The sequence below is a fragment of the Gorilla gorilla genome, chromosome 12 (genome assembly GCF_029281585.2).
Source record: "Gorilla gorilla gorilla isolate KB3781 chromosome 12, NHGRI_mGorGor1-v2.1_pri, whole genome shotgun sequence".
Taxonomy (NCBI): Eukaryota; Metazoa; Chordata; class Mammalia; order Primates; family Hominidae; genus Gorilla; species Gorilla gorilla.
This window is the reverse complement of record NC_073236.2, coordinates 48,652,961-48,665,801: the sequence shown is the minus strand read 5'-3', so window position 1 is coordinate 48,665,801 and position 12,841 is coordinate 48,652,961. Positions and strand designations below refer to the sequence as shown.

Sequence of the window (12,841 nt, the reverse complement as noted above, 5' to 3'; positions counted from 1 at the left end):
TAGGTTATACCATTTGGAAATGCCTCTGCTCCTGTCACTTGGAAGGAAATAAAACAATTGTTACTTGGGGCGGGGGGTTGGGAGGAAGAAGTTTGTCTTCCACTCAAGGGCAAGGAATCCATGACATAAGATGCTCATTCTGGTGGTGAATATGAACAGTCTAATTTGTGTAGCATTCCTTACGGTGACAAAAGTAGGAAGCAGCAGACTGGGAATGTATGGAATCCTTTGTCTTAATTAAAAATATAGTGGGAGATGTGGAATTTGGCCAAGCCTCATAAATCTGCTAAAAAAGCATCAAGACTCTGTCAGATAAGTTTAAATAGAACCAACTGAGCCCTCTGGAGAGTTAAACAGATTCCCCACTCGTGTGGACACCCACTCTCCTGTCACTTTCCCGCACTCCGCAGGCAGCAGTGGTGCTCATTAACCAGCAACCCTCCAATTCGCCTATGACAAGCTTATCCCCCTGGAGCACACGATTCAGAGATGATAAATTTACTCCCGCTTGTAAAAATGAAACTCTCCTCAGGGCAATAAAAATGCTCTGAGCCTTTAGGAAATAAGTTCTTTATCTGATAACCTACCTTCATTAACAAAGTCTGGTCCTCTTGGTCAGGACAGCTCTTCACTGCCAGGGAGAACTGCTCTAAGGTAACTGGAAGGGAAGAAATGGAAATTGTGAATGACTTCACGTCCACCTCAGAGCCCTTCTGATATGAAGGAGGACACTGTGGTTATAACAGACGTAAATAGCATGCTGTCCGTCCTTCCTTGGTGACATGGCAGAGCTCCCCAACTGTCCCCTGCATGGGTCAGGGGCCCCCGCACAGTGGCTTCTCCACCCCATCAGATAGAGTCATTACAGTAGAGTACAAGGCCATTCCCACCAGCAAAGCTCCTCCCTAAACTGCCAGGAGGTCCTGGGTTCAGCTTCCTTTTGGGCCATCTTGTCCCCAGAGATGACAGTCTATCTCCATTTCGTGGGACCTTCATTGAGAAGACTCCACCTGCCTTTGTAAATTTGACAGTGCTAATTTAAAAAATCTCAATCTTCCATCATGATTTCCATGGCTTTAACTCTTCTCTTGGTGTATGGCCCCAAGTGTTGACTCAAACCCCACAAACTCCCCCAAATATATAAAGTCATCTTTCTCCAACCAACCTTCTTGAGGAGAATAGGGAAGAGAAACCCAAGAAGATTTACGAGAAAAAAAAAAAATTTTAGTAATCCATTGAAATTGGCCATGAAAGCTCTAGGAATGTTAATTTAGAAAATTTACACAAATTACATTCCCCTTCTCATATTTATGGCCAGGTTCTCATCAAAGGCTCACTTATGTGGTGACCAATTTTTATTTTTGTGTAAGTCACAGACTGCCCTCCTGTAGGCTGTGTTGACTATATTGTTTCATGCTTGAAAATGCTCCCACAATTCTCTGCCACCCTCAGATTTAAAACCACTTATTTGACACGTATTAAGGCTTTTACTAAGTTAACCCATCTAGATTAGCCTTTGATTGCTATACTCAAAGCTGCGTTCACTCTTTACCCTCCATGACCTTTCATTGCTGTCTGCTGGGAAGAGTTCTGCCTCTTGTCTTTGAGTAGAGCAGAACTCAGTCCTCCAACTGAACATTCCAAGCCCACCCATCCAGCTAATAAAGACATTGATTGCCCTCTGGTCCCATCCCAACTCCCGCAGATCCCACAAAGGTGGGCAGAGCTAAACTCAGCCTCAAGGCTGAGGGACAGTCTGATTCCAATGATTTGACCTCAAGCATGCCTGGATGTCATGTCTACAAATACAGATATTTTAAAGAGAACTATATCAGCACTGATGAATTTTCATCAAGAAAATATTGTCTGGGTAGGTTGTTTGTAGTTTTCAATGTTACTCTAAAATAGAATTCCTTAGACTGCTTTCATCTCTGACTAAATTACTCCATGCAATCTTGACTGCTATCAATTGTATCTGGTGCTGATTATTTCTTACAAGTTTAAATTTTGCTCTTATCCAGTCAAGACATACTTGGGATCCACAGAGAGATCAATGTTGCCTTCCACACGCTCTCCAATGCATATACCCACCCAGTCTTCAATTGGCTGAAGCCAGTGTTAATTACATAGAACCATCAATTTAATCGTTTTTAAAAATTAACTTTGCCTATAAAAGCGGCTCAGCAGAAACTTGTACAGTGAGATAAGGGCCCAAGCTGTGTTAAGTTTACACGAATGCTTTTGCTGTCACTCATTCAGAATACACCTGCCTGGGAAAGACCCTGGAGGCAAGACCTCTCTCCCTCAACTCCATCCTCAGTTTTGGACTTTTGCTGTGACCTGATTTGGTGTGATAACATATTGATCTCTGACTACTGTCTGAGGATGGCTAAAGAATAATCTACAAATTCAGGTGCTAGGTTTTCTTTAGATCACCTTTTTAAGGTGGCTATTTTATTTGGTAAAGGTTTATGCTGTAACTTAGAATCTTACTTAGTGCAGGTCAGGGAAATTGAAACACTTGCTTCCTTAGAGAGCTACTGGATTCTCACCAACAGCTCTCTCCTCTCTGCGGTGACCCTGTGTTCATACTTCTCACTGCCTGTGCACTGGACTCCACTATGATACTTTTCGTTATCATAGACATAGCACCCACTTCAAGTTACCTTGAACTCTGTACATCCAATCCAAGCCAGTCGACTTCCATACCAAGCCAGCCCTTTCCAACTTTTTCCCATTTCTGTGGGACTATCATCCTCCAGCCACCAGGCCACTGAGCCTGATTCTTTGATTTCTCCCTCAGGACCCCATGCCTGCTGACTCTTGTACGATGATGTCCCGTGGATGCACCACTTTCCCACAGTAGTGCTGCCACTTTGATTTCTGGAGAACTTCTCGCTCTTTCCCAGCCTCCATGCCCACTGCTGCCACCACTCTGAGCCTGGCCCTGCTGGAGCCCTATGCCTATGGCCTGCATTCCTCCTCACCACACCAGGCCTAGCCCCTCTTCCCCATGCAAACCACCCTGATGGCTCCTGACTCTCATTCATGCAGGGTTCCATCTTGGGCCATGCACTCCCTCCCTGTCTCCTCAGGTTGGCCAGGATCCCACCTGATATGGTTTGGTTGTATCCCCACTCAAATCTCATCTTGAATTGTAGCTCCCATAATCTCCGCATGTCATGGGAGGGGACACAGTGGGAGGTAAATGAATCATGGGGGTGGTTACCCTCCATACTGTTCTCATGATAGTGAGTTCTCATGAGATCTGATGGTTTTATACAGGGCATTTCCCCCTTTTGCTCGGCACTTTTCCTTCCTGCCACCATGTGAGGAAGGACGTGTTTGCTTCCCTTTCTGCCATGATTGTAAGTTTCTTGAGGCCTCCCCAACCCTGCAGAACTGTGAGTCAATTAAACCTCTTTCCTTTATAAATTACCCAGTCTTGGGTATGTCTTTATTAGCAGCATGAGAAAGAACTAATATACCACCCTTCTCCAGGGCCAGCATGGGGAGTAGTCTTAACACAGGTTTGGCATCAGACAGACCTGACTTTAAATCTTCCCTCTGCCACTTCCAGCTGTGTGTCCTTAGACAAGTCACACAGCCTTGCTGAGCCTCGCTTCCTCATCAGTGACGTGTGGAGCCCGGATCCCACTTGCTGGAGCTGGTGTGAGGCTGTGTGTAAAGAAACGGTGCTGGCAGTGAGTCTGCACTCCATCTCAGGTTCCTGTACAGATTTCTCTAAGTCTCCCCTGTTCCCTGTTCGATGTCTTGATGTGACACATGACACATGGAGTTTTTCTTTCCCAATCAGTCTCTAGTGTTTAGATGTCAGGGCTGCCCTGGCCTCAGGAGAGGGTGCAGGAGATGGGCTTGGATCCTATCCCAGACTCTGTCCTGTCCCCATGATGTCCAGCATGCCCACAGCCATGACCCCGTTTTGTGGAACTGGACTGAAGTGCACGTGTAGGAACACAAGGCCACACTTCAGTCCAGTGCCCTTCATGGGCTGGCTGAGTTTTATGGGGCTAGCAGCCTACAGCCCTTTCTACACAGATGACAAAAACCAACCTTCAGAACAGAGGCACAACAAAAGCAGCATGCACCTATGTCTCGGTTTTTTCCCCTCACCCCAGATGTCAGTGTGACACAGGCTCCTATGCCAATGCAGGTTTCTCTCTCCCCTCACCCCACTCTCATTTCTACCAAATCCCAAAAGAGAAGAGGGGGTGAAAACCATTAGGTTTTCATAAAGACATACCTGAGAGTGGGTAATTTATAAAGGAAAGAGGTTTAATTGACACAGTTCTGCAGGGTTGGGGAGGCCTCAGGAAACTTACAATCATGGCAGAAGGGGAAGCAAACACGTCCTTCACGTGGCGGCACGAAGCAGTGCTGAGCAAAAGGGGGAAAAGCCCCTTATAAAACCATCAGATCTCATGAGAACTCACTCACTGTGAGAACAGGTCTGTGCGGCCACTTTCCCTGACAGCTGATTCAGTGACAACTTGCAAGAGAAGCCTCATGACAAGTTGACATTTCATGACCCCTCCCTTCTTCCTCCCCAACTTTTAAATAGGAGGAAAAAAACCTCAAAATGAAAGCATTTGTCGTATCTACTTTCTTCTACCTTTGTTGCTGATTCAAGGGGTCGACTGCCTAATGAAAATAAGATACACAGCCAAACTAGTGCCAACAAAATGCAAAGTCTCCCTGAGGCACAAGTCTCCCTAAGGGACTCTCGGCGGAATCACTTTCTTGCTTCAACATGTCTCAACTGTGCCTAAGTGTCCCAGTACCGTTCATGTCAGTAGTGGGAGGCTGAGGCTTCCACCTGTCTGAGTAGAGTTAAGTTCTCCTTGGCTGGACCTTTCCACCTTTGTGTGACAAAAGAAGGGAGAACCAGAGACTTTTAGATAACAAGTGGCTTTGAGGTTGGGGATCAAGGAGAGGAAACATAGGGAAATAAACACCTGATTCAAGTAAACAATGGTCATTTGGGAGAAAAAAATATGGAGCAGCATGAAACAGGTTTCCTCTTCTGTGTATGTGCTGCAATGGTCGGCAGTACATGATCTACAATGGCCTCATCCCCTGCAGTCATTGCTGTAAGGTAGAACCTTACAAAATGGGAGATACCTAACACCCAAGGAAATGGTTGCACCTAGAATAAATTTCATTATAATATGCTGTTTCGAATAAGGGGGAACACAAAACAAAGCAAACCCACAATACCATTGTACTGATTTTCCTCTTGAAATATTGCTGGTCAGATTGGGCACCTGTCACTAAGTTAGCAGGTACAGTTGACCCTGACCTATAACCTGCACCTGGGGCTTCAGTGCTCAGAAATCCTGTCTCAGAATGTTCTTTCAGCTTCTCTCTCAATCTTTGCGCCAGGGCCCTGGATAATAGGGGCCCTGCCCCTGGGGCTAAGCTTTAGAGGGCCCTGCCCATGGGGCTACGGGTACTGCCCACCTGGAACTTGCACCCACTCCTCCAGGAACCAGTTCTCTTGTTTCCTGACCCAAATACCTTAAGCCTCTTTTCTGCGATGTGTTGCTGCTGGGGAACCACACCACTGCCGTGTCCACTCTAGACCCATGGGGTAGCCAAGGGGCAGCTGATTGCAGGGATGTCGACAGACCTTGAGTGTCTAGACCAGATGATCTGCACAGTGTAGGGTAGAGCTGGAGGTGCAATGAGAGAGAGGTGGGCCAAGGGGCTGCTTCTCACCATGCTGCAGAGTTCACAAAACTGCTAGGGGCCTGGGCATTCTAAATTTGAATCTGGCCTTCTGGATGAACAAAGCTACATTTGTCAGGGGAGGAGGGCAGAGTAGATTTTCTTCAACATGTTGTAAGCTTGCTTTGTAATTCTGCCCTGGGCCCCACATAGGAGGGGCAGGCTCCTTCCTGGTAGGGAAGGAAGACCTGGCACTAAAATACCAGGTCCCTGGAAAGAGGAGATTGCACCAGCTGAGCTTCAGTCTGGTAGGGAAATGTGGCTCTCATCTCAGATACCTACAGTGAAGATGAGGAAGCCAGCTTCCTCTTAGTGGTGGCAGAAATGTGGGGGCTGACACCTACCCCTCCATGGACAGTTCCTCTGGAGGAGTTTGATGGCTGAGCATTGCTGGGAACCAGGCACCCTTCTCTAGAGGCAGCGACCTCCCTTACTGAGGCTTCCCTGGCACCAGAAGTAGAGGGCCCCATGTCTCCTCACCAGCCTCTCCTTGAGAGCCTTGAGGGTCAAGCTCCCCAGCAGCCGTATCTGAGGCTCCTGGCCAGGGGCCCCTTATCAATGGCTCCTTCTCCACTGACTGCACCACGAGGTGGGACACTGCGGCCACTGTCCCTCAGCCCTCTCCTCCCACCTGTGTGTGACTGCGGCGCTCTCAGCTCATCGTGCAGAGCTGTCTGCCACTCCAGACAGCTTCTGAAGTCCCCCACCCACCTCTTTTTCATAACACAACAGGGAAATGTTGAAAGAGAGAGAGAGAGAAACAAAAAGGCTTCGTTTTGCAGAAAGAACTCTGGCTTTGTTTTCAGAATCAACACGGAGGGTTGACAGGGGCCTTTAACTTCTTCGCAACCAGCAGTCACGGTGCAGCCAGTCTCCTGAACGTTGAGATGTGGTGGGGGGTGTGGAGCTGGCCCTCGGGGGACCTCCACGAGAGGGTGAGGGCCCTGCTCACTGTCCCCCAGCCTGCCCTGTCAGAGAGCACCTCTGTTCCAGAGAGCGGCAGAGCATGACACATGTGGCCCTCCTTTTCTCTGGCCCCACAACTGAAAGCCCACAGGAGCCAGCATGCATCTCTTCTCTGGCAGACAAGCTCTTGGTCTACAACTAAGTCTCAACATGTTTTCTGCTCCGAACACTGGGATCTCAGCACTTCCCAAGGGACAGCTTCCTCCAGGATGGCGATGGGCCACTGCTCCTCCAATGCCAACCCTCCTTTTGACCCCCACTGCCACGACCTCTTTGCAGATCTTTGTCCTCTGGCTTGCTGGTCACATCCACTTGTTTTGGTCTCCATCCTCCATCCAGCTCCACTCTGGGGTCTCTTTCTCCAAAGCACCGCATCCCCCGAAGCCAGGAAACTTTCCCTCCAGGGAGTCCTGGTGTGATGGTCACTCTCCAACTCCTTCCCTTCCTTGGCCAGCTACTGCTGCCCAGCAGAGGCTAAGCTCCATGATGTAGCATCCAGCACACCTCACGACCCACCCTGGCCCACTTTTCCAGGCTCATTCTCTCAATATTGTTTCTTGGCCTTTCTCCCAAACACCTTCCTCCTGATAAGGCAGGCCCCTTGTCATTCCCTGTTCAAGCCCTTCACTCTGCCACCTCCACTTCTGTCCTCTCTATGGCTTCTTCCCATCCTGCAGAGCCACGTCCCCACCTTCGGGAACCTATGCATGTTTCAAGACCCAGCACCAATGGCTCTTCTGTGACACCACGTGGGAGCCTGTGGCTGTGCAGGGAGCGTGCACCTCTCATGGGCTCTCCCGCTCCGCGTGTGTGTGGGCGCTGTTTTCACATCCTATTCCCTCTGCTGGATTGAAAAGCGTCACATTGTTCTGATAATCTGAGTCCTAAGTCTGGCAAATAGGAGGTACCAAAAACCTTCTAAGCAAATAAACTAAGTGAGTCTATACTAAGACTAAGACTGTATTTCCCTAGGCAGGCAAAATGCCAGTTTGGCCAGTCCCAGGGATGGGAACGTAATGGGGGCTGACTGACATCTTAGAAGTCTTTATTCTAGACTGCGCCATGGGAGTGAGATGTGGAGAACTGGTTGCAAAATCCTAGATGTGAGCAGTTCCCAAAGGGGCTGGGGGGCCTGAAGGAGCCCAACCTGCCTGCCGTGTTCTGGGCTCAGGGAGAAAAGCAGCTGCCCTCTCTCCACATGGGGGGCATTGCAAACCCGAGACATTCATCCTCCTTCTTAGGGCTCTCTGCTGGTTGCTAAGGGAACAATCTGTAGTCTTTGGCTCAGGCACAAAGTCGGGAGACAGAGCACAGTGGTCACCTGCTTTCCTGAATGGCAGAGCCGTTTCAGCTTGGGGCAAATGCACCATTCACTCAGGAAGAGATGACGGCGCAGCTCATCTGGATCCCTTCTGGAGCCCATGGACTCCCTGTGTGCAGGGGGCTGCCCTCCCCCAGGTGGACAGTGGCACGCTCTCCCCTATTTGACATGGCCTTGGCTCACCATGGCCAAAGGCTGCTTCCTGGGGCCTGCTCCAGTCTTAGCCAAGAGCAAGGTGTAGAGCCGGGGGCAGCCAGAGGCAGCAGCCACTGTCACCACATCTTTTCCCCAGTGTCATCTCCAGCAGCCAGTGTGAGCCTCCCCATGGCCCGGCTCTGTCCCACCTGCAGATCCCCCTTCACCTGCATGGAAGGACAACTTTGACACTAACACTCAGCTGGAGGCCACCACAACCACCACTGTCCCATCAGCGGAACAAGAGTCAGCCAATTTTGGGAAACAAACACTGTGGACTCCAGTGTCACACTTAAATTGGGAAGATAATGGATAGGACAGCTGCAATTGCCTCATGCGTGGCATTGATCCTGTTTTCCACCTTGCAGCAATTCGCCCTCCCATTTAATATAGTGCTCAGGCTCAGGACCTGGATGTTATGAGGCCCTGCAGTCCTCTCTGCCACGCGCCTGTCTCGGCATCTGCATGTGTGGCCCCAGGTCATGCATGCGCCACATGTCCAAGCTGAGTTGGACCCAGTTCTCTCCTCTCCATCTTGGTGCCCAGAAACAGCCCTTCCCTCGTCACCCTTGGCTTTTCCTCATAGCTCACCCTCCACCTGGAGGCCCTCCAGAACCCACCCCTCCATGCAGGCCTGATGCTCTTGCTCCTCAGTTCCTGTCTGTCCACCTCCACACCTGAAGAAATCTTCCCAAAGCTTTTTCCAAGACTCCCCACTGACAGTGGGAGTTGACAGTGACAGCTACGGGCCTTGGCACTCAGGCCCTGTGGGACCCCGCTGTTCACCCTCACATTGGCCCTACACCCCGACCACACCAAGCCACAAGCACTTTCCCAAGTCATCCACGCACTTCATGCCTCCCTCCTTGTTCTTCCATCTGCTTGGAATGTCCTTTCCACCTTCCAGATAGCTAAATTCTACCTGCCCTTCAAAAGGCAAAGTCTCAAATGCTGCTTGCCTCACTGGAACTTCGTGGGGAGCCGCGTGGACCCTGCACCCCCTGCCCAGCTTGTGTCTCTTCCGTGTTCTCTCAGGGCTCCTAGTCTAGGGGGGCTCTCATCTCAGTTCTCACCAGTGCTCCTTGGGAGCAGGGGCTGTTTCATACTGAACCTTTTATTCCTGGAGTGTAACACAGTCCATGGCACACGGCAGGACTTCAACAAATATGGGGCGAGAAGGGTGGATAAGGGAATGAGGAAGGGTGCTCCACATCAGGATTGTTTCCGAAGGATAACTGAGTAGATGCCAGATTCAGGAGGGGCAGCTCCATAGTTACAAGGTTTATTTTTCATGCAGCAGTAGGAGGCTGAGAGATGGAGCAAGCCGCAGCTTCTCAGGACCTTCTGCTGTATTGGTCCTATGGTCTGAGGCAATATTGTGATTCTATTCCATAGGACCAACATGGTCTGTGTGATTCTTGCAAGAAGAAAGAACAGAGCAAACTGAGCTCAGCTGCTCACAGCTGCCACAGGTCCTGAGCAGCTGCGACCTTAGGCACCTCTGGTGTTAGGGCAGAACCTGGGTGTCTCCTTAAAATAGCACAATTGCTAGAAAAACTCAACTGCATGCCCATGGCCTGGAATGGGTTTGCATAAAATTTATTTTGTCTTAAACTGCTCAGGATTGAAGAACGATAAAATATGCACAAGGCAAGGAACTCTAATATCCACTGCACCAAGAAGCTGGTTTACATACTGAGAAACAGCTGTTTTGAACATTTTTGAAAGCCATTTTTTTCTGCTAGGTTATGTTTTCTAGACTAACCTACTTGCATGATTCATGCACTTTAATCTTCTAGCTCACAGAAAGAAGCCATCTCTACTACAAAGTCCTTTGTTGCTGCACTCCTGGACACAGAAGAATTTTCACCCATAGTTATAAAAATCTATGAGAATTATTTTATTTTCCAGGTGGCCAATGAAGGGAGAACTTCTGAGTGATTTTCAGGGGCAAAAAAGAATCACAAGAGATAGGGGCCAGCAATCTCTGCTTACACTAATGTTATATAAAAATTCAAAAGTATTCAATATCTGCTTTGATAAGCCAGAGCTGAGATTCTACGTGTCAGTAGACAAAGGTGAAATACTGGTGAAAGCCTCACTTTTAATTACCTTGTTAACATATTCCCCCTCTAACATTCTGTGCCACTTTAAGTAGATATCAAAACTTGTTAAACGATTGTATCTCAGAGGATAAATGCTGCTTTTTTTTTTCTTTTTGGTTCTCGTGTTTCGAGTAAAAGCCATCATTTTCAAGTTAATAGAGCATTATGTTTTCTCTGCAAATAAAATCTCATAAGTCATAAGCAAAGAGAGAGGTAAATTCATAAAGAGGAGACAAAGCACTATTTTTCCTCCTGGCACTTGGGATCTCTGATAGGTTAAAAATGATGTTTTTATCTCTGGTGATTTATCAAACTTGAGATTTCACAAAAGATAAACAGATGTATTGAAGAAATAATACATCATCTTAATGCTTCATTTTGACACTTTTGGTATCTAAAAAGCACGTATCTTAAAGATCTCCCCTCCAAAAACTCAATAGTTTCCATGATTTACACATTTAATTCTTGTTTTTAAGACACACTGAAATAAGAACATGCCAGGAGGCACCTTTAAAGAAGATGGCCACATTTGAAACATACAGATTATTTATAGAAGAAAAACTCAAAGAGCTGAAAGAAAATCTGGTTGTCAACAGACAGTTGCTTTTTCTATGTTTTTTTTCTATAGTTCATTTTGGTTTCTGTGTGGGTGGCTCATGTGAGCTCAAAGGTTATTTGCTAAATGTTTTGTGAGATTAGAACATGTCCTTTAAAACCTAAATTTAAATTTATGTTTACTGCAAACATGTTTAACTTTACAATATGTGGTATGGAATAATATTTTTCAATACAAAATTATATCTAGAATGTGTATGATAAATCAAGAGTTCCTATACTTTTATTTTTATTCACCGTTTAGAAGGTCTTATTCTCCATCCTGTTCCCAGTGGAAAACTCACAAATACAGTATACTTGGTGCAAATAATTTCTTTTTTTACTTTTGGTGTTACTTTTGCCCATCAATTTTGGTACTAATGTAACCATATTTTGAAACTACTTAGATATTAGAAGTTAAATGAACAGGGGCTGTAGACCAGATCTCTGCAGTCCATCATACAATGTACAATTTTTTGATCACAGAGTGGGAAACAAAGGAGCAAAAACACATTTAAAAAGTGGGAAGGGCTTATTTTATTTTTTATTTTATTTTGCTTCTTTAGAAATGCTGAGCTCCCAGATTCAGCTCCAACGAGCACTGGGAGCCCTGCAACATGGGCAGATGGTAGCAGCCTGCTGGGATTTGAGTCTTCCTTCTGCCTCTTTTAACTGTGTGACCTTAGACAACTTATTAACCTCTCTGTGCCTCGGTTTCCTCAGATGAAAGTTGAGAAGGCAGTGGTTCCTTCCTCACTGCCTAGTGGGGGATTAGAGTTGCTCTGTCCCTAATATTTTGCACAGGGCCTGATAGGCTGAGCCCTCACTGAATGTTGGCTCCCTTTGCTCCACACGGCCCTAGGGCTTCCACCCATGTTATTTCATTTAATCCTCACAGAAACTCTGTGAAATAGGAAAAAACAAGAAGCATTGTTCAGAGGCAAATCCAGTAAGAGTAGTAGGAAGCAGTCCACGCTAACTTTACCATAAATAAATACACAAAGAAAGACTTTCAAAAACTCAAGAACACCAGAACCCCCATTCTCTGGGATTCATCTGTGGGAAAGAAACCTCTTAGAGAGTGCAGTGGATGGGGTTGAGGAGCTCCACTGTCTGTCTGGGGAAAGCTGTAGGGTTAACTGGCCCCGGGGCAAAGTCATAATGCCACAGCTTATTAGCGTGTGACCCCAAGCAGTTGTTCACCCCTCTGAGCCTCAGTTTCCTCAGTGGGCTTTGCAAGGTTGTTGTGGAGATTAAACAAATTACAAGGGCCAAGCATTTAGCGAGTCTTTGGCAAAGAGAATATTTTCTATAGATGGAGATGGCTGTGATGGCTGTGATCATTACACAGACGGCTGTGTGTTGGCCATTAGACTGGGCTCAAAGGGTGGCATTTCATTAGCATCCAGGTCAAGTACAGCCACTAACTTCTGTTCTTGAGAGTCCTCCATAAAACACACATCATTCGGTTGTCAGACTTTGCTTTTGCCTTTCTTCCCCCTCTCCCCAGGGCAACAGAGTCTTCAGGTCACTGGTGATAAAAAACCACCTCAGAATTTCTCACTTCCTTCAAAGGAGAGTGAGTCAGTGAAGTCTCTAAAGACAGCTTTCTTCAGGGACAAGCTCCCAAGTTCAGGGGTGTGACAGCACTTCTTCAGAAAACAGCATTTGGGGTTTTCTTAGGGCCCAGCTGACCCAAACCTGAAGTTCAACTACATAGCTTGGGGAGATGGAGAAGCTTGGGGAGGGAACCCCAGCATGAAGACCGATGGGCACAACCTGCAGGATGTCAGAGGAGAGCTTTTCACAGAGCTACTAGCATGTTGGGCAGTCTGTGTTCTTAAACCTTCTCTTCCCATGTCTCTTGGCCAATGTGCCATGAAATTAAAATCCACTTTGGCAAAGTGGCATG

At 47.3% G+C, this 12,841-nt stretch overlaps 1 protein-coding gene across 1 annotated transcript in view; it reads right to left on the bottom strand.

The window, feature by feature from the left end:
* The window catches only part of ACOXL (acyl-CoA oxidase like), a 389,165-nt gene that overhangs the window by 69,989 nt on the left and 306,335 nt on the right, over positions 1 to 12,841 (bottom strand). The window contains exon 17 of the mRNA XM_055378293.2: positions 588 to 658. Within this exon, the coding sequence (XP_055234268.2) occupies positions 588 to 658 (71 nt within the window). The remainder of the gene's footprint in view (positions 1 to 587; positions 659 to 12,841) is intronic.